The sequence below is a fragment of the Mesoplodon mirus genome (genome assembly GCF_964341445.2).
Source record: "Mesoplodon mirus genome assembly, chromosome: 3".
Lineage (NCBI taxonomy): Eukaryota > Metazoa > Chordata > Mammalia > Artiodactyla > Ziphiidae > Mesoplodon > Mesoplodon mirus.
Window position 1 is genome coordinate 22174173 of NC_138978.1, and position 21139 is coordinate 22195311.

At 46.6% G+C, this 21139-nt stretch overlaps 1 protein-coding gene across 6 annotated transcripts in view; it reads left to right on the plus strand.

The window, feature by feature from the left end:
• Positions 1-21139, plus strand: part of NIPAL3 (NIPA like domain containing 3) — a 43383-nt gene that overhangs the window by 14207 nt on the left and 8037 nt on the right. For all 6 annotated transcript variants that reach the window (XM_082613300.1, XM_082613295.1, XM_082613296.1 and 3 more), the window contains 8 exons: positions 1481-1549; positions 3153-3324; positions 5896-5955; positions 9914-10059; positions 14176-14272; positions 16674-16809; positions 18693-18781; positions 21015-21078. In XM_082613300.1, the coding sequence (XP_082469426.1) occupies positions 1481-1549; positions 3153-3324; positions 5896-5955; positions 9914-10059; positions 14176-14272; positions 16674-16809; positions 18693-18781; positions 21015-21078 (833 nt within the window). The remainder of the gene's footprint in view (positions 1-1480; positions 1550-3152; positions 3325-5895; positions 5956-9913; positions 10060-14175; positions 14273-16673; positions 16810-18692; positions 18782-21014; positions 21079-21139) is intronic.

The window sequence follows — 21139 nt, forward strand, 5'->3', positions numbered from 1 at the left end:
GTTATTACAGAGTATTGAGCAGAGTTCCCTGTGCTATACAGTAGGTCCTTGTTGGTTATCTATTTTAAATCACAACCACAATTTTTTTTTTTTTTTTTTTTTTTTTTTTTGCTGTATGCGGGCCTCTCACTGTTGTGGCCTCCCCCGCTGCGGACGCACAGGCTCAGCGGCCATGGCCTACGGGCCTAGCCGCTCCGCGGCATGTGGGATCCTCCCGGACCGGGGCACGAACCCGTGTCCCCTGCATCGGCAGGCAGACTCTCAACCACTGCACCACCAGGGAAGCCCAGGAGGAGACTCTTGAGCAAAGGAAGAGTTGGGAAAGCCCATGCTGGGAAGAGGGGATTCCTATTTGGTTAAAATGATGCATTCCTTTGGTGTTTAGCGGGGTAATGCTGGAGGGTGTGTTGAGGACATAACATAGTGTGGTGTAAATGCTGGGCCGTGTACGCTTTGACCCAGCAGTCCCACTTCTAAGAATTTATCCCAAGGGCATAATGCACAAAAATGCATGAACTAGGATGTTTGATCACAACATTGTTTTTAAAAAAGGAAATAGCCTAAGTATCCAATAATACAGAAGCAATGATAGAAAATATGGCACATCCAAATGGTGAGTTATTTTGACATTTATTAAAAATGGTGAATTAGATAAGCCTATCAAGAGAATGTATTTATAATATCTTAGGTAAAGGAACAGGTTATAAAACAAATTATAATATTATTTTTATAAAAATAAATTAACATTGCCATTGACATCAAAATTCATGGACAGAAAAAATTTTTTACAAAAACCAAAATGTTTGCAGTAACTATCTCTGGGGGTTTTAGAGTGACAGGTGGCTTTTTATCTTTTTTGCGTTATTGTTCTTTTCATTTATATTTCCTAATTATTCTACAGTGAATATACATTCGGTAATCATTGTATAAAGTTTTAAAAAAAATGCCGTGCTAAGGAATCTGAACCTCATTCTTAAGGTGACGTAAATTAAATTTTTATAAATTAAATAATTAAAAGTGCCCTAAGCAACTTTGCCACTTAAAAGAGTCTCACTGAGACCCCTCTGGGAACAGGAAGACTCCATTGATTAGATGGCAAATAGTATCCCTGCCTGTGTTTTTCTTGTAAATTCTGATTTCTGAACATTGCTTTTCTGCGCAAGACCGTACCAAGTCAATACATTAAGGGGACTGGAAGAGCAGATTTAGGCCTTATCAAGTCCTTGTGATTAGAGGACAAAGGATGGTGCTTTCTGGTAGTGTCCCATTGCAGGCCGTGTTCTGTAAACCAGCAAGGCAGCCAGAGTAAACTCAGGTAGAAAAATTCCAATAGAGTGTGTGTGGGGGTGGGGTGGGGCGTGGCTTTGTGATGAATGTTGTTGGTTTTGTTTTGGGACAACAAACAGTTGGATTCAAATGTGTCCTGGGGCCCTTTGGCTTAGGCCCAGCTCATGTCTGCTCCTGTGAACTTTCCTTACAGGAAAACTTGATCGGTGCCCTCTTGGCGATTTTCGGACACCTTGTGGTCAGCATTGCGCTTAACCTCCAGGTACGTTTCAGTCACCAGCACTGCCTGGGGCAGAGATACAGTCGACAGCCAGGGTATCTGGTGCAGGCCCGGCTGCCTCCTCTCTGGGGGACGTTGCCTATTCCATCCCAGGGCTGGGACAATACCTTTTAGGTTGTTCCAGAATCTCTCTTGATTCTTTGCCCCCGCTTCATCCCCCATCCCCCCTCAACTATGAAGGCAGTGCTCTCCATTACTTAAAAGTCTCTGGGGGGTGCCTTGGAGCAGCTGCTGTGTACGCCCTGCCCCATAACTCCTCGGCCTAGTTGAGCTCACAGGCAGCTGTGGTTTAGAGCCAGTTGAACTGGCCCCACTGGCTGCAGGTGCAGCTGGGAAGCCAGCTGTGTGTGTTGGGTGCTAGTGGCGGTTGTTAATGCCCCGGGGCAGCCTTCAACCAGTGGGGGTTGGGAGTCAGTGGATAAATGCTCCAGGCCCCCGTCCTTGGGTAGGATGGTTCTGAGGGGAGTTCACAGGGTTTCTCAGAGGGACTGAGCCCCAGTTGCCCAAAGCACTAACTCACCGTGAAAGCACCCTTCACTGGTCCTCTTCCCTTCCCTGTCTCACTTTCCCACTCCCTGACTTATGCTTCCTGGAATCACCTCCCAAATCAACTCCCTGCTCCCCAGCCCTTGTTTCAGGGACTGCTTCTGGGAAACCCAGTCCAAGACTTGACACCTGCCAGCAGGACAAATCCCACAGCATGCTGGCCAACGCTTTCCCCCAGCGCTGCACAGCTTCCAGCTTCGGCGAGCCGCTCTGCCCCTCTGGAGCAGGCACATGAACACTCTGCTTCCACATACACACACGTGTGTGTTTCTGTGTGTTTCCGAGGCTGCATGGTCTCTTAGCTCCTTATGTGGTTCCCTCTCTTCTCTCTGCAGACTAGCACCTCTGCTTATGCATCTGCTTCTGTGCAGCCCTCATCAAGATCCTCCCCACATGGCAGCCTTGACCCTCTAAGTCAACATGCCTTTCTGGCTTTCCTTAGTCACTGCCTCAGGGTCTGTGTCCCAAGTTCACATGTCCAGAACCAGGAATATTGTCCATTCTTGGGCCAAGTATCCACCCGAGGGAGGGCAGGGTCCACTAGCACCCACAGGGCTGCCCAGCAGAGCAGCCAGCACCTCTACAGAAAGGAGTGTATCCAAGTGGGCACACTGAACACGGGGACTCCTGGGCATTGCTATTAGAAGGAAAAGTCAACCCAAGGGCCAGGCTAAAGTGGGGGTCCTTAGATCATGGCTCCCACCCCAGCCTGCTCGTTGCCTGTGATGTGCATCAGAAATGCACATTTCCAGGCCTCACCCACATCTCCCCACTGAGGATGAGGCCCAGGCACATGTATTTTTTCAAAGCTTCCCAGGGAATTTAAGGCTTCCCAGCCAATGTGAGCACTACCGTCTCAGAATAGCAACCTAAGATTTAGATCACTACTGCTTTACTCTTCTCTGAGTCAGAACTCCAAAAAAACTTGACAGGTCTCCCCAAACTATTTTTAAAAGTGGGGAGTGGATTTAGGATTCGTGTGTCTTAGCATCCTTTTCCCGGAGATCTGGACAAATCACATTCTTTCTCGGATTTCTAGAAGTACTGTCACATCCGCCTCGCGGGCTCCAAGGACCCTAGGGCCTATTTCAAGACCAAGACATGGTGGCTGGGCCTGTTCCTGATGCTGCTGGGCGAGCTGGGTGTGTTTGCCTCCTACGCCTTCGCCCCGCTCTCGCTGATTGTGCCCCTCAGTGCCGTCTCCGTGATAGGTAAGACCCAGCTCCCACCCCGCCCCTCCCTTGGGACTTGCCCACCTCTGTGAGCAGGTCACCGCCAGGATCAAAGAGACTCACCAAACCAGCTTTTGCTTTGCTAATAATACCTAACACTTACAAAGGGCTTCATACTCAGCAGGACTTGCTCTAAGCACTTTACAGATAGTGATTCTTCTAATCCTCCTGGCAGCCTTTTGAGGGAGATACTGTTATTATCCCCATTTTACAGATGAGGAAACTGAGGCACAGAGTGGTGAAATTACTTTCCCCAAATCACACAGCTAGCGAGAAGCAGGGCTGGGATGCAAACTGGCTGTCTGCCTCCAGAATCTGTTTAAGGTTTGGAAAGTTTATCAGTATTGCTTTTTATTTCTACTGCAGAAGGAAGATAAACCTTGACACATTCATCCTAACACTGTCAAGATAAACTAAGCTTTCAGAGTTCAGGTATTTCGCACCTCTAAGAAATGCACATTCAGCTTATTCTCCGATCTTTTTACATCAAATGATACCATTTTTAAAACATCACTAACTTTCTCATCTGCCATTTTTCTATGATTTCTGTAATCACTGAACCAGTGTTTCAGAACGTTTGAACGCACTGGAAGACAAAGGAGTTTTAATGTCCATGAAGTCACAAATAAAATAGAATTAGAAAAAAAATTCTTTTCTTCTTAAGTAAAAGATGTTAGTAGATTAGTGAACAATAGTTTTTTGTACATAGGAGCAGGGACAGTGAACTTGCTTTGAAATGTTTCCTTCCATTCTGCTGGTAAGCATTACAGTGCCGAGAAGCTCTTCTCTGCTCTTAAAGGAGAAAATGCTGTTCTGAGTCTTAATCCTCCTGGAATTAAGAGGGCCTCTTCAATACCAGGGATGGCATATGCATGGCATTTATATGCCCCTGCAGTACCCAAGGCAGATATCACTAATCAATCATAGTGAGCCTGGATGGGCCCTCAGAATTCTCAGAGCTTCAGGCAGTCATTACCAATTACTAGGAGTTGGCAGAGGAGCGGTAATCTATTTGCTTTCCCTGATCCTATTTATTGAAAGCCCCTCTTTTTCTTGCCCAAGGTTGGTAAACAGGCAGCGCAGCCTACAAGATGACTGAGGTCCTCAGGCATGCTGTGTTCTTTCCCACCCAGTATCGTTTCAAAATATCATTTGAGTGCCTTTAGTTGAGGCAAGTTGTCTGCCGTAGTCTCAGCTTCTCTCTACTGTTTTACATCTGGCCCGCTTTCTACATCTGTGTTGTTGCCCAGCCCCAATAGGTATTTAGGTTTGTCCTCTGCCCATTGCTCATCTATCCAAAGGGCTCTCAGAACCTTTATTGACAATGAGGAATATGTGACTGAATGACTAAGTGCTTTAAATCTTAGTTGTTGAATTTTAATAAGGATCAAATAACCAAATTCTTAAAAATGGGCTGAATTATAATGATGGGACTTCACATATCATCCCCTAGAAATTAAGGGGCTCTTAGAGTTTCTTAAGTCACCAAGTGAAAAATAATATTAAAAATAAATATTAAAATAATAATCACCATTTACTGGGTACCTATTACTTATTAGTCACTGTTCCAGGAACTTTAATAATAATAATAATAACTCAGTTATTGAGCATGTACTAAGTGATTTGCATATATTATCACTTAATTACCCCTATGACTCTGAGAAGTAGGTATTTTCAGTGATGTGCTGATAAACCAACTCGAGAGAATGAGAGAAGAAAAAGAAAAGAAAGAGGAGGTGGAGGGAGGGAGGGAAGAAGGGAAGGGACAGAAAAGTGGAAGAAAAAGAACACCTGATTTTTAATGTTTCTGATGTAAAGGGTGTACATACCCACACTGTCGCTGATTCCAAGCTACCAATGGTTTCCTGACTATTAACCCTCAGCAAGCTGGTGAAGGCTGGATCCAGCACACGATTTCAGAGACTAGGAGACTGACTCTCAGGTGAAGTGACCTACCCAGGTTACCCAGCCAGAGGAGGCAGACCTGAGATAGTAACCCAGGTCTGTTCACGGTGAATGCCAGCCCCATCCTTTAGGACAGTCACAAGAAAGTTTGAGTACATCTGCAAACGTGGAAGAGTCAGGGAGTGAAAAGAAAAGAACCAGGGGGGAAATGTCAGAGGTAGGCATTGCCTTCTGAAGGAGCAAGAGCCCTGGCCTCCAACAGTCCTACGTTTGAGCCCAGCCTTTCCTTGCCAGCTGCATGATCTTGAGTGGGTCCTTTCCCTCTCTCAGCTTCAGTGTCCCCATTTTCCACATGGAATCATAACAGTGCCCACCTCAAAGAGCAAACACGCCAGAAATAACTTGTGTAAGTTGCCTGTCACACAGCAAGTATTCAACCCCCAGTGGTCCTTGTAGGAAATCCTCAGGGAGGCTCAGAGAGGAGCCTCTGTTTCTAATAACAAGAGACTGAGCTCTTGGGAGCATGAGTGAGAGCTTAGGCAAGCTCCAGTGCAGATGAGCCAACCCAGAGGGCACTGGCGAAGGGACTCCATTTGACTGATGCAGCCTCAATGCTCTTCTCCCTGTGCTTTTTTTGTTTTATAGCCAGCGCCATCATAGGAATCATATTCATCAAAGAAAAATGGAAACCTAAAGACTTTCTGAGTAAGTTCGTGGATTGGAGCTCTGTTCTTAATTTTATGCTTGTGCTTTTTTTTATTGTGAAACCAGCTCACCCCAACGTAGAGATCGTTTGTCTCCTGCTCCCCAGTGTGCTTCTGTATCCCACCCTCATCAGGCTCCTGAGAGCTGGGTTTTTTAATCAGTGGTTCCCAAACTTGGCTACACATCAGAACCATCTGTGCAACTTTTTAAAATGGGCTTTCATTTATTCCATTCAATCCATATTTATTGAACATCTATTGCTGGGATTTTAGGAGGCCCAGGAAAAGGCACCCTCTTTCCCTGAGTTTCAAAACAATGAGAACTAAACAAGGAAGTCAAACACAGGAGATCAGAAGTTATGCTTTATTACTAATAAAAGCTAGATTAGAACATGTAGCCACATGAACTTGCTTACACTCTCCCCCCAATGCACTCCAGCCCACAGCTAGACCTTGGGCCAGGCTCCCAAGGAAATATTTGGGTTTTCAGAATGGAACACTTATCCAGAATTACTGCCATACATATCCTGGGGCAGAGAAGGGAGAAAAAAAGATCAAAGCCTGAGTGTTTAAATTATTTCGATAGATTAACTCCATTTCAGTCGAGAAATGCAGACCAATGGGGCAAGAGACAGAAGTGTCGGTCCATTGGAGCTTCCTCCACATAGAAACCCAAGGAGTGGGGAAGAAGTTACCTATTGAGTGCCACCCTCTGTTGTAGGTGCTGGAGATATAGCAGTAGGACAGTGAGGATCCTACTCTCATGGAGGTTACCGTCTAATGTATATGTGTGTTGGAGGGGAGAGCATACAGTAAACAAGTTAACTATATAACTAACTAAATAAAATAATTCTAGATCTTAGCGAGTGCTTCAGAGAAAATAGAATGCTTTTTGTTGCGGCACTGGGGTGTTTTTCCTAGACTGGTCAGGGTTAGACTCTCTGAAGAGGTGGGGCCCAGACCAAACTGATACTAAGGAGACTACCAATGCCAAAGTCTGTGGGCAGTGTTCCATGTAGAAGGAGCAGCAGGTGCAAAGGCCCTGAGGCAGGAATAAGCTTGGTGTGTCCGGTATCAGTAAGGCCAGTGTAGCTGGAGGGTGATGAGTAAATGAGGAAGCCGGACATGAGAACAAGGAGGCATGGAGGAACTGGATGATGTAGGGGCTTACAAGCCACACTAAGGAGTTAAGGAGTGACATGATGGTGGGTCCAGACTCTATCCTCAGAGACTTTAAATCTGGGCTGGGGCCTGGGCATTTGCATTCTCATAAAGCTCCCCAGGGTGAAGTATATTAGTCTGCAACTTGCTTTGAAATGTATCCAAAAATAACCTGGCTTGATGAATGAGTGGAGGGATGAAGAAAATGGATCACGATATGGGATACAGCAAGTATAATAAAATGTCAATTTAGAATCTAGGTGGTGGGACTATGGGTGCTTACTATTAAAGATTTTTTTTAATATAAATTTATTTTTATTTATTTGTTTTTGGCTGTGTTGGGTCTTCGTTGCTGTGCATGGGCTTTCTCTAGTTGCGGTGAGCGGGCTTCTTATTGCAGTGGCTTCTCTTGTTGTGGAGCACGGGCTCTAGGCACGCAGCCTTTAGTAGTTGTGGCACGCGGGGTCAGTAATTGTAGCTCGCAGGCTGTAGAGCGGAGCGCAGGCTTAGTAGTTGTGGTGCACGGGCTTAATTGCTTCACAGTGTGTGGGATCTTCCAAGACCAGGGCTCAAACCCATGTCCCCTGCATTGGCAGGCGGATTCTTAACCACTGCACCATCAGGGAAGTCCTTGTGTCTGAAAGTTTTTAAACACAAAATGTCAGGGAGAAGAAGCTCCCAAGATGCTGCAGACACACAGCCACATTTGGGAACCACTGTTCTGAATCATTGGTGTAGAGTAACAGCAAGATTGGGCCAGGAGGTGGAAAAAGAAAAGAATCTTACACTGAAAAAAGCAGAATTACTGCTCAGCAAACAATGACGCCACAAAGACCAAAAGACTCAGAATGATTTGTAGTAATTCTGCTGGGGGAGAGGTGGGGCTGGGCTGGTTCTGAGATCAGTGTAGAGGTTTATGTCCCTTCCAGGGTCATGCTAGGTAGTCCTGGAATGAGAGGCATGCCCTATGTGAATTAGAAAAAGATGCCCCTCTGGGCATCTATAGTTCTGTGGGCAAATGCCTTGGTGAGCAGAGCATGGGCTAGATTTTAGCCCTCTTCACTGCCCTTGTGCAGTGAGCAACCTGCACAACTGTACCTGGCTGCCCTGCTTAGAGTTCTATTAAGTTCAGCAAACATTCACCCAGTGCTAGACCTTTGCTGGACAACGCAGGCACATTGATGAGTAAGACCTGTCCCTGCCTACAGAGAACTTAAGACAATAGACTTGCACAGAACTTACCATGTTGAGTTTAACCATGGTTCATTCATTCACTGAGCAACTGAACAACTGGTTTTTGAACACCTTTTGAGGCCTGGAATGAAAATAAAGGACATTTAATATGGTATCACATTTCCTCGAGATAGTGAAATGAAACAGGTAGAGTTAATTCTATCACAGAAAAATCCAGAAGCCTGTGGTCACAATATGTGCAGCTCAGACCTCACAGCCCTTTTCAGCTTGCATGGGGCTGGGCTCACTCAACTTCAACCAGTTGAAAGTTGGTGAAAACCAACTTTTCACCAACCCCACAGGGTTCAACTGGAGTGTGAGAGGACCCTGGGGAAGAGTCAGGAGACCCTGGGCCTGCACCCAGGAGCATGCCTCCTGGGCCACCAACAATATCTGACAGGTCTGTGGAGTAGAACGTTGATAGCATTTAGATAGTTCCCTTGGGAGTAGGTTAAATAGCCAGTTGGGAGAGGCTGAGACAGTTTTTCAAAGGCATACCGTAGGCTCTGAAGGTTTGCTTTTGAGGTTTTTTTTCTTTTTTGTTTTTATCTAGCCCATCTAGCTTTAGAATGTTCCTTGTCAAATGCATATTGAAACCAGAGTGCAATACCAGAACGGCTAAAATGAAGAAAAAATATGCAGTTTTGCTCATATGCTACTGGTGGGGGTGTAAATTGGTACAGCCACTTTGGAAAACCATTCGACGGTACCTACTAAACTGGACATCTACATCTCCCGTGACCCAGGAATTCCACTCCTAGTTTTGTACCCAATAGAACTACATGCATATGTTTTCCAAATGACATGCACAAGAATGTTTGTAGCAACGTGATTTGTTATAACCCAAGACTAGAGACTACTTAAATGCCTATCAAGAGTAGAAATGATAAATTGTATCCTATTCACACATGGACCACCGTACAGCAGTGAGAATGAAGAAGCTACCACCACATGCCAGGATACAGATGAATCTCACAAACATAGTCTTGCATGAACCCAGACACAAGAAAACGTACTGTACGAATCCATTGATATAAAGTACAAACCCAGGCAAATGGTCAGTGCTGGTAGGAGTCAAAGTGTTGGCCTGGGGGTGGGGGCTAGTGATTGGAAGGGGACACGAGTGGGGATTTGGGGGTCCTACGAATGTTCCCTTTCTCGACCTGGGTGCTGGTTACATGGGTGATTTCACTTTGTAAGAATTCACTGAGCACTTTTTTGTATGCATGCTATCTTATTAAAAAAAATTTTTAACACTAAATGTATCTTAGAAAAATGACATTCAGGGGACTTCCCTGGCAGCCCAGTGGTTAAGACACCACACTTCCTCTGCAGGGGGCACGGGTTCGATTGCTGGTGGGAGAACCAAGTTCCTGTATGCCTTGAGGTACGGCCAAAAAAGTAGAAAAAAAAATGACATTCATGAAGATACTCTATGTTTTTTCAAGTAAAGAAAAACCCAAAATTCAAGCAATAGCAGGTCCCCATATGTTACCCCAAAGACACATGTCAGCCTGGGGCGGGCGCTTGCAGTAAGCCCTGTGATGGCCTCCCCCTCCCTGCAGGGCGCTACATCTTATCCTTCGTTGGCTGCGGTCTGGCCATCGTGGGCACCTACTTGCTGGTGACATTCGCACCCAACAGTCACGAGAAGATGACAGGCGAGAACATCATCAGACATCTTGTGAGCTGGCCTTTTCTCCTGTACATGGTAAGAGAAGCCTCCGGTCCTTCCATCTGAGATGGTGGGGGTGGGGATGGAGTCTTAGAAACCAGAAACCCAAATTCCCAGCAAGACGGGGTTCATGGGAATCATGATGTATTTCACAGCGCCGAACACCACACTCGCAGAGAGCACGTAGTTCCTGGGGAAGTGCTTTTTTTCACTTGTGTCCTGAGTAACGTCTAAAACTGCATGTATAGTATGATAACTTGATTTTTTTAGAGGTATTTGTAGGTCTGTACATTACCTGTAAAAGATTGGATAGAAAAACAAACTCCATCAATAGTTGTCTCTGGGAGATGGAATTATGATTGTGTTTTTATTTCACCTTCGCCTTTACATATTGTCTAAAATTTCTACAGTGAGCATTTAAAACTGTTATGGTAAGAAAAAAAGTTAAAATTTTCAACAGTTAAAGAATGTTATTTTTTTTTTTGCCCGCTATCACACAGCTGATAGAAGCTGACAGAAACACGGGAGACACTGCAGACTTTATGTCCTAAACCCCCAACCAGAACTAATCAAGGTTACAAATAGATTACAATTAGTCAATTGTAAATTGATTACAAATAGACTAATCAAGGAAAACATCTAAGGTATTTGGTAAAGCATATTCCTGCTCCCCCTGCACCATGTTAAACACTTTTTTTTTTTTTTTTTTTTTTTTTTGGCGGTACATGGGCCTCTCACTGCTGTGGCCTCTCCCACTGCGGAGCACAGGCTCTGGGCGCACAGGCTCAACGGCCATGGCTCACGGGCCCAGCCGCTCCGCAGCATGTGGGATCTTCCCGGACCGGGGCACGAACCCGTGTCCCCTGCACCGGCAGGCGGACTCTCAACCACTGCGCCACCAGGGAAGCCCCATGTTAAACACTTTTTAATGTATTATCTATCAACAAAAATAACCAGTAAACAAGGAGTTTTATTTGAGCCAAACTGAGGACTATAGCCTGGGAGACAGCCTCTCAAATAACTCCGAGGAACTGCTCTGGAGAAGCGTGGTTTTCAGCACAGTTTTATATCTTCTCAGGTCAAAGAACATTAAACAAGTCAGGGATACATTCCTTAAAGGTATAAAACAACAACAACAAAAACCAGATCAGCATGTACACAGCAAGTCGGTTTGTCCTTGGTACCTGGAAAGGGAATCTTATCATCGCAGGGGTACTAGCATTGGCATCCCATGAAGGGAGGCATTTAATATTTATTTTTAATGTGAACATTCTTTACTTCTGGTCAGTGTACCCTTTTCTTTAATAATTAAAGCAGGTGTACAATGTATGTTTGAAAGGCCACAAATAGGCCATTTTAGTTAACATAAAATTTTTTTTAAATTTCTCCATTTTAATCTTTTTTTTTTCATATTTATTTATTTATTTATTTACTTGGTTGCACCAGGTCTTAGTTGCGGCAGGCGGGCTCATTAGTTGTGGCATGCAAACTGTAAGTTGAGGCATGCATGTGGGATCTAGTTCCCTGACCAGGGATCGAACCCCGGTCCCCTGCATTGGGAGCTTGGAGTCTCATCCACTGCACCACCAGGGAAGTCCCTGTTAGCGTAAAATCTGAGTTAAATCATGTATAAGCCAGAATGACTTCCCTAGACCTCAATGTGTGAAAATTTTGTTTCATCACATCTCAGACTCCCTCGATCGTCCTATAACATAGGTGTTTTTCTCCCCATTTTATGGATGAGGAAACTGGATCTCAGTGTTAGCAAACTTGCTCAGAGTCCCATGAGAGCCGAGCTGGACCTGAAGCCTGCCTGCCTGCCTGGCCTCACGTGTCACCACAGCCTGCTAACGAAAGTGTTCACTGTTTTGCCTTGACTCAAGCAGCCTGGGCCTGCTATAGAGGCTCCGAACGTCCTTTTTCCTCAGATTGCCCGTGAGGCAGATGGTAGATTCCCCCAAGGTTGGGGCTGTGTCATCTTCCTAGCGCCAGCCAGCCCCAGCGTTGACCTGTAGGCATGGAGAAGTGTCTGCCGGGCATAGCCAGAGACCCACCTCTACAGGAAAAGCTTAACCCCAGAACACAGGCTTCTCTTTCAGAGAGTCCTGGGCTCAAGTCCATTACATACTGTGTAGCTGTAACCAACACACTTAGCCGCGTGCTCTGCCTCCTTCTCTGTACGTTAACTGGCGGGGTCACTGGACACGGGGTGGCTCTCAGATCCACCCAGGGTGCGACAGATGCTCAGTGACCAATTCAGTTTGGCTTCCTCCATCGTCACTGTGAGGCAGTGCTGCCAGCTGGAAAGATTTGGCCAAATCATATTCAATAAAAATTTATTGAGTGTCTGCTATGTGCCAGACACTGTGGGTATAAAAGCTAAACGAGACAGGCTGACAGAGCTCATGGTCCCTCAGGAAGCACCAACACATATACAGCCATCTCACGATAGAACGCCAAGTGCTCTCCCAGCGTGCGTTTAAGCATCATGAAGAGTGGTGGGGAGATCGGCCACTCCCGCCCCCCTGCCCAAATGTACGCACATCAGTTGGGAACATTGATGAGTAACCGTACATCTGCTTTATGGCATATTTTGCAACAATTAAAGATAATGATGACAACTTCATAAAACATGAAAACTGTTTACGGTAACTAACAATGGCCCAGCACAAAACTGTGCTTTGACTGTGATGACAAGTAGATAAAATACGTATTCACTGTGACAAAGACAGGAAGAAATAGGAAAATGTGCGCAGCTGTGTTTTATGGTCTCTAATTCTGAGGATTTTTTTTTTTTTTTTTTTTTTTTTTTGCTGTACGCGGGCCTCTCACTGTTGTGGCCTCTCCCATTGCGGAGCACAGGCTCTGGACGCGCAGGCTCAGCGGCCATGGCTCACGGGCCCAGCCGCTCCGCGGCACGTGGGATCTTCCGGGACTGGGGCCCAAACCCGTGTCCTTTGCATCGGCAGGCGGACTCTCAACCACTGCGCCACCAGGGAAGCCCAATTCTGAGGAATTTAACAATTCTTTTCTCTTTAAAATGCCCATTAATGTTTCTGCATTGGTTTTTATGATAAATGAACTTCGGTAGGAGGTTGGGATAGGCAAACAGAGCTGAGCCATTGCTTTAGTTTTGCTGGGGGCTGGGGCTGGCTTCACTCCTTGGGAAAGTATTGTCAAATGTCTGGACCTTTAAGGAATAGAAAGGACAAGCTGTTGCTGCAAAGGCGGGGAACTTCTCAAACTTCAGAGTTTTCAAACCTGCTGTTGTCTAGTAAGATTCTACTGATGGAGCACCTTCTGAACACCAGGCACTGGGCCCCCATCTGCAGGCAGTGTAGCCTAGTGGGAAAGCGCATGGGCCCTGGAGCCAGACTATCCGGGTTCAAATCCCAGCTCTGCCATTTGCTAGCTTGAGACTCTTCATAGAATTATTATGCTGATTTAGTGAGTTGAGTAAAGATAAAATGCCTAGAATAGAGCCTGGCAGATTTATGAGTTCATTAAGTATAAGCTGTGATTATCACCCTCTAAGTTAAGAACTCTTATCCCTGTTTCACAAAGGAGGTAACTGAGGTTTAGAGAACTTAAAGTGACCTGGCTAAGGTCACACAACTAGTTTAGAAGGAGATCCAAGCTCATAACTGGGCCTCCCTGACTCCAGAAGTCCTCTTTTTTTCGACTCTACCAAGCTGCACGCAGTGGAGGCTTGGTTAGCAGGCAAGTGGTATATATACTTCTATACTTAACCAAAGAGCTCTTCTCCTCACCGAACAGGCAACTCCCTCTTTGACCAACTCCCAGTTTTAGTGGGGGTTACCATGGAGCAGTGAAATGGGACACCAGCTCAGCCTGATGAATCTTGACCATCCAAGACAGGGTGGACCTGAGGCCAGCACAGCACCCTCAGAGCCTCACCACGAGATGAACTGCTCCTCAGTATTGGGAGGAGAGAGATTCAGCATTCCCTGCTTTCCTGCAGGATATGTATCAGCGGTTTGGGAGATACTGGATGTTTCAATTCCCTTTCAACTCTGAGGGCCTGTGACTGATGCAATCAGCAGCATACACTCCAGCCCAGCCCTCCAGGCTCTCTTGGTCTTGCCTGTGGCCCCCGCTGACCTCCCCCCATCCCCTTGCTGCTCTCTGTAGCTCGTGGAGATCATCCTCTTCTGCTTGCTGCTGTACTTCTACAAGGAGAGGAACGCCAACAACATTGTTGTGATTCTCCTCTTGGTGGCGTTACTTGGTAAGTGAGGGTCTTGGGGATTGAGTTTTGCCACCACTAAGTAGGACCAAAAGGAAATGTGGGTTGTTTACTGAGCTGTGGCATCTGGACCCAGGAGCTGCTGGAGGCCGGCTCAGGCTGGTCCCTCTGCATCAGCAGCTGCAGGAGCTGAGTCCCTGCTAACCGGACGCAGGCCTTGTCAGTTTCATCGCGCTGCTGACGGCATTTGGTGTTCTTGCTCAAATACCGCGTCTCCTAAATGCCAGGAGCGGTGCTGCAAACTGGCTAGAGCGGTGAGCCAGACAGACACCCATCCCCTCAGGGTACCACCCATTCGAGAGGGAGGAAATGACAGTAAACGAGTTGACAAATACATAGATAGTATAAGTTTGGGTAGTGACAATTACAATGACGAAGAAGAAAGCAGAGTAAGGGTAGGGGTGGGGGGTTAAGAGGTTATTTCAGAGAAGTCAGGGGTGGAACAGGTTCCAACAAGTGAGCCCCTAAGGGTCCGTGTAAGACCTATCAGAGGTTAAGACTTAATTCTGGATTCAAAGGCAAGAATTGATTTTGATTCTGCTCTCTTTTGTTTTTTCCTTTCAAAGGCATGGGTGCAATGGGGGAAATGGCTCCTAAATCAGATTGGGGCAAGGCTCTAACCCCACATAGAGTTAGATTTACTAAGTAGAGCTGTGAGAAGCACCCCTTTTTCCTGGAGAGGGAGAGGTGGGTGCGGCCCTGCCGCTACCTCCTAGTGACTGTCCCTGTGTCAGCCACGCTGTCCTCTAAAAATGGGCCTAAGAGAACACCCAGATCTCGGGGGGAGAGGCAATTAAATGAGATGAGCACCGGTTCCCAGTGTGTGTTGTTTCCTCTGTCCTTCTGACAGCAAGCCCCCATTCCAGCGACAGGCCATAAAACACACAGATATGTCATCATAGGACAGGGTTCTACTTTTTTTTTAACAGCTTTACTGAGATATAGTTTACATACCATAAAGCTCACCTGTTTAAAGTATACAATTCAGTGATTTTAATATATTCATAGAGGATGTTACCATCATAATCGAATTTCAGAACATTTTTGTCACCCCAAAAAGAAACCCTGCGCCCACTAGCAGTCACTCCCCATTTTTCCATCCTCCCAGGCCCTGGCCAATCACTAATCTACTTTCTGTCCCTATGGATTTGCCTTTCTGGACGTATTACATAAACGGAATCATACACCATGTGGCTGTTTGTCCCTGGCCTCTTTCACTGAGCATCATATTGTAGAGGTTCATTCCTGTTGCAGCATGGCTCAGTGGTCCGTTCCTTGATGATTTTGTTTGCAAAGTGGATTGGAAGATCACAGTCCCAAAACGTTCTCTCCTGGTGAGTTGGAAGGTCAGAAGGTTCTGAGGCACGTTGGCCTTTCTGCCCCCTCCCCATCAACAAGGACAGCCTGGAGAAAGTACTTGTCATAACTGCCTGCCAATGTTTGAAAACTGTCGTCTAAGTAGCTGAGGGGCCCAGAAGCCGCTGTGTCTCTTGGGCTGTTGGCAGGAGAAGGCAAAATGAGCAGACGCTGAGAAAAATAGGAAAGCAAAGCATCTCAGCCAGAACAAGGAACTTCATTTGTACCATACTTGGGAGTTCCTTTTAATTCCTGCTCTGGCAGGGGGATCCAGCAGTTTAGAGTCAGAAGTCGTTTCTGCAGCACTGGGTAAAGCAGTGGTCTCCATAGTGAGGTGGGTGTATGGGAAGAAAAAATATTAGAACTGTATTTATTTTTATCTCCACCTTTTAAGTATATTTCCTACACGTTTTATGATGTATATACCATATAAGCACAGTGTTACATGACTATAATTTTAAAATAAGTAAATGTGTATATATATATATATATATATATATATATATTTGAAAAGTATATACATATGCATAGGGGTATGCATTCCAAAACATGTGGAGACCTCTGGTCTAAAGAAATGTTTTAAAAAATACCAGTGAGTAAGCATTTTAAAAGACCAAAAAAACAACACAAAAAACTCCTGAGCTCTGTACGCACCACATTTTTCTTGTGATTGCCATGAGAATGATACTCAAAAGAAGTTCATTTATACATTCGATTGTTTTGACCTTTCATTGTGTTCCAGACACAGTGTTGCCACTCTGGAGTTCTGAGTGAACTCACTACCCTTTCTTGGTAGAGTTTAGAAGGGCGTTTGGAAATACCCTTCCGGGTTTTGCTTTCCTCTCTGCTTTCATGGGAGGGTACAAAAGAACCAGTGCCAATAGGATCTTCTCACTGTGTAAATCACTGGCTGGGCTCTGCCCGTGTTCCCTGCATCTTGGTCACTTTGTCCTTTGAGTTTGTAAACTGTTCCCCCTGCCATGTCTCTGAGGCTCCCACCCCACACATCCTTGTTAACCTTCTGCAGGCTCAATGACCGTGGTGACAGTGAAGGCTGTGGCCGGGATGCTCGTCTTGTCCATACAGGGGAACCTGCAGCTCGACTATCCCATCTTCTACGTGATGTTCGTGTGCATGGTGGCAACTGCTATCTATCAAGCCGCGTGAGTTGCAGATTCTTTTCCTGCTGGGCTTCCCCACAAAGGTCTCTTCCAGCTTCTGGGCCCGATTACAATTGTTTTTGAAGCTGTAGGGCAGGTAGAACATTCAAATATTCTGTCGCCAGGATCTGGCATCCACTGTGGAGAGAGAGGGGTCGCTAATTTGCTGAGTTATCACATGGAGGGCTGCCGTGCCGCTTGAAAAGCCTGGAGTGGATGTATTTTTCCCTCTGCCTCAAAATGTGAGAACCACGCAATCAGAGGCAGCCTCGATTCCCATCTGGACCAAGGCAGGTGCCCACTTCCGGGGCCTCAGAAGAAGCTGTGCCGTCCCCGTGAGGCACCTATTTGTCTGCCCGGTGGAAGAGAGAAAGTTGTCTCCAACTTTCTTGTCCTCAAGAAATCTTTCCAAGTAGAAGAGCAAGGTGATGGTTTCTGCCTCAGAAGCAGCCGTTCTGAGGGTAGGCCTGGGCCTTGCTCACGTCAGAGATCCGGTGCCCAGCAGGGGGCCTGGGTGAGCATGTGACAAACCTGCGTGGGAACGGAGGGTGGACAGTGCAGGTTTCAGTGTGGTGCATGGGGCCGGTTCACCCTGGACAGGTCAGGCCCTGGACTCCAGCCGCTGGGGCTCACCATCCACTAGCGGTGCCTCCGGGGAACATAGCGGTGACCGCTGCCACCCGGGTGCCCAGTGTAAGCTGTGCCCTCACTGCCTTCACAGGAACTTGAATTCATTTGGTCCCCACGACAATGACATCATCCTCATTTTGCATGTAAGGAACTGCTGCGAGAGGCCAGGAACTGGCGGAGCTGAGACTGGAACCCCGGCGTCTGCCTCCCTCCCCGTCCCGCGCCCCTCACCCCTCTGCTCTAGGCCTGCTCCTCAGCTTCTCCAAGACACAGATTCCCCATCTGAATAGCAACAGCCCCTACCAACAGAATCGCAGCAGGCTCTAGTAGGATACAGGGCAACGTCCAGTAAATAGTAGCTTCTTTTGTGATTTTTGTTACTATTATTATGCTGATTATGATTATGCTTAGTCCTCCTACAATGATTCTGGTCATCACCCCTGAGCCCCTGTCCAATGCAAGGCTCTGTGCTGTGCCCTCCAGGGCTTACAAAGATGATCAGGTGCCCCGCCCTCCTCGGGAAGCTTCTCACTCACACATCACACATTCATCGAGGCCTGCTGTGTACCGGGCCCGTGCTGGGCCTTCCACGCACAGAGACATGAGCGATAGTCACTGAACTCAAGGTGCTCACAGCCTGGTCCGAGGACAGCCAGGTAAACAGACAATTACAGTTGGGTGGGAAGTGTGTTATGGTGTAAGGAACTTTGCGACAACAACCAAAATGCTATGCAGAGAATGGACAAAGAATATATTCCTAAATGATGGAGTGTTTATCCTAGGTGGAGAGATTAGGAGTGACTCTAATTTACTCTCTCTTTTTCCTATATTTATTGCAGTGAGAGTTGAATTAAGAAGAAAATTTGTTTAAAAGAATAATGACAACACGAGGCAGGACGTGATAAGCGCCTCAGGAGTTTCTTGGAGTGTTAAGGGCCCAGGAGTGGCTTTTTAGTGGGTAGGGGATGCAGGGGACACAGAGGTGAGGAGAAGGGCACTGCGGTGATAAGAACTATGTGGTCAGAGGTGCTGGACAGGGAGAGGGATGGGCCTCAAGCTGTGTGTCCAGAGGAAGAATGGGAGCGAAGCGTGGACCCCAGCCCAGGAGACACACAAGGCTGGCATCCTTATAATCCCAAGGAATGTTCCTTCACGCCTCATCTTCGTATTTTCAGACCAAGCCTGCGGTCATCGGCTTTCACCTCGGCCTTTCGACATCCCCACAGCCCACTGACCAGAGTGCTTTTGTGTTGAAGGTTTTTAGGTCAAGCCTCACAGATGTATGACTCCTCTCTGATTGCCAGTGTGGGCTACATTCTATCCACTACCGTGGCTATCACAGCAGGTAAGGGTGTGGCCGCTAGATTTCTGTCTTCTACCTTGACAGCAGGGACATTACCCCAGGGTGGAGGGAAGGGGCGCTGCCTCTGTCAGAAGGCCAGTTCTGCTGACGTCTTCTGCCCGTCACAGCTGTAGATGGTTTTGTGGGGAAAGCGCAGGACTGAGAGCCAGAGAGGCCTAGGTTTGCACCCCAGCACAGACACGGAGCTGTGTAGCTCTGGGCAGATCACTTCACCTCTCTGAGCCTCAGTTCCACATTCATAAGAATAGAATAGAAATATGTATAGTCCAAACGCCCCTACTTTGCACTGCCTGTGTTAGGTTTCTTTTTTTTTTTTTTTTTTTTCCCGTACGCGGGCCTCTCACTGTTGTGGCCTCTCCCGTTGCGGAGCACAGGCTCCGGATGCGCAGGCTCAGCGGCCATGGCTCACGGGCCCAGCCGCTCTGCGGCATGTGGGATCTTCCTGGACCGGGGCACGAACCCGTGTCCCCTGCATCGGCAGGCGGACTCTCAACCACTGCACCACCAGGGAGGCCCTGTGTTAGGTTTCTTTAACAGTTTTTACCATCATCTGCTAACTCCACAGCCTCCACTGGCCAAGTGACCACACATATCTTCTGTATAATTTTTAGAGATCATGAGTATATACATAACACATGCCCAGTAAGTGATCATCATCATTATTACATTCCCCTTTTCTTCTACTCCACCCCTATATGTTGTTTCTTTTTCTTTCTGAGGGGGCTTCAGAGGCTGCAAGCATGTCTCTATGTGTCTGTGTATGTGTGTGTATGTGTGTCGGTTTTTTTGTTTGTTTGTTTTTAAATGGCAATGGTGACTAAGATTTTTAGAGTAAAAAGACCAGTAAGAACCAGTGTGCCTCCCTTTGAGGAAGGCCCAGCCGGAAAGCCATATATTTCGCACTGCACTTTGGACGAGTGGTGCGCCCAAACTGGTGTTCACAGAGGTTAGAACAAGAGGGCACACAGCCTGCCAGGGCCTGTGCCATGAGCGGGACCAGGGATTGAGTGGGGCTTGACCCAGAGCAGCCAGAAAGCTAACCTCATGCAGAGATTTGAGTCATGGTCAACAGCTTCGGCCCAGGCAAGATTGAAAGGGATGGAAACGCTGTGGTTGAGTCCACAGTCAGGCAGGGAATCAGGAGCTCTGGGCAGGGTCGGGGTGGTGGGGTGTGAAGTGGGTCCAGACAGACGCTGGCTGCAGGGTGAGGGCGGCAGGCCTGTGGCACTGCCACACTGCAGGGTGTGACATCTGCCAGTCTCATGAGGTTAGAAAGCTCCGGCGGCTTAACCACGAAGCCTTGGTTTTCCATCTTAAGAAAGAACGGGGGGAAAATGTGGTACATATATACAGTGGAATATTACTCAGCCATAAAAAAGAACGAAATAATGCCTTTTGCAGCAACGTGAATGGACCTAGAGATTGTCATACTGAGTGAAGTTAAGTCAGTGAAAGACAAATATCATATGATATCACTTACATGTGGAATCTAAACAAAAGGTACAAATGAACTTATCTACAAAATAGAAATAGAGTTACATATATAGAAAGCAAACTTATGGTTACAAGGGGGTAAAGAGGAGGGGAGGAATAAATTGGGAGATTGGGATTGGCATATACACACTACTATATATAAAATTGGTAACTAATAAGGACCTACTGTATAGCATAGGCAGCTCTACTCAGTACTCTGTAATGGCCTGTATGGGAGAAGAATCTAAAAAAGAGTGGATACATGTATATGTATAACTGATTCACTTTGCTGTACACCTGAAACGAACACAACATTGTACATCAACTATACTCCTATAAAAAACTTAACAAAAAAGAAAAAGAAAGAAAGATGAGGGAGAGGAGTGTGTAAAAACTGGTAAGTCTCTAGTTTAGCTCACAGTGTCGTTTCACCGGGGGAAGCTGGGCAAAGGGTACGTGGGAATTCCATACTATTTCTGTGCATCTAATATTATCTCAAAATAAAAAGTTAAGAAAAAAAAGATGGAGGTAAGAGGGGCCTAGGTGGGGGAGAAAGAGAAGACAGTCTATTCCCCCCAAATGGCTTTTATTCCATTCTGCTAATTTCTTACTGGGTGCAGTCATAGTATTTTGGACCCTTTTGGTATTCTGTAGGGAAGGGAGCTTCACCAGATCCTAAACAGTCTGGCAGGTAGGTGATTTGCAAACAGCTCACTGGCATTTTCCATTCTTTGCTGCTCAGGTGCCATCTTCTACCTGGACTTCCTCGGAGAGGACGTGCTGCACGTCTGCATGTTTGCACTGGGGTGAGTCCCATCCTGCTCCCTGGCCCCGAACTCCAGGCAGGCTGCCCCTCTCTCCCCACCC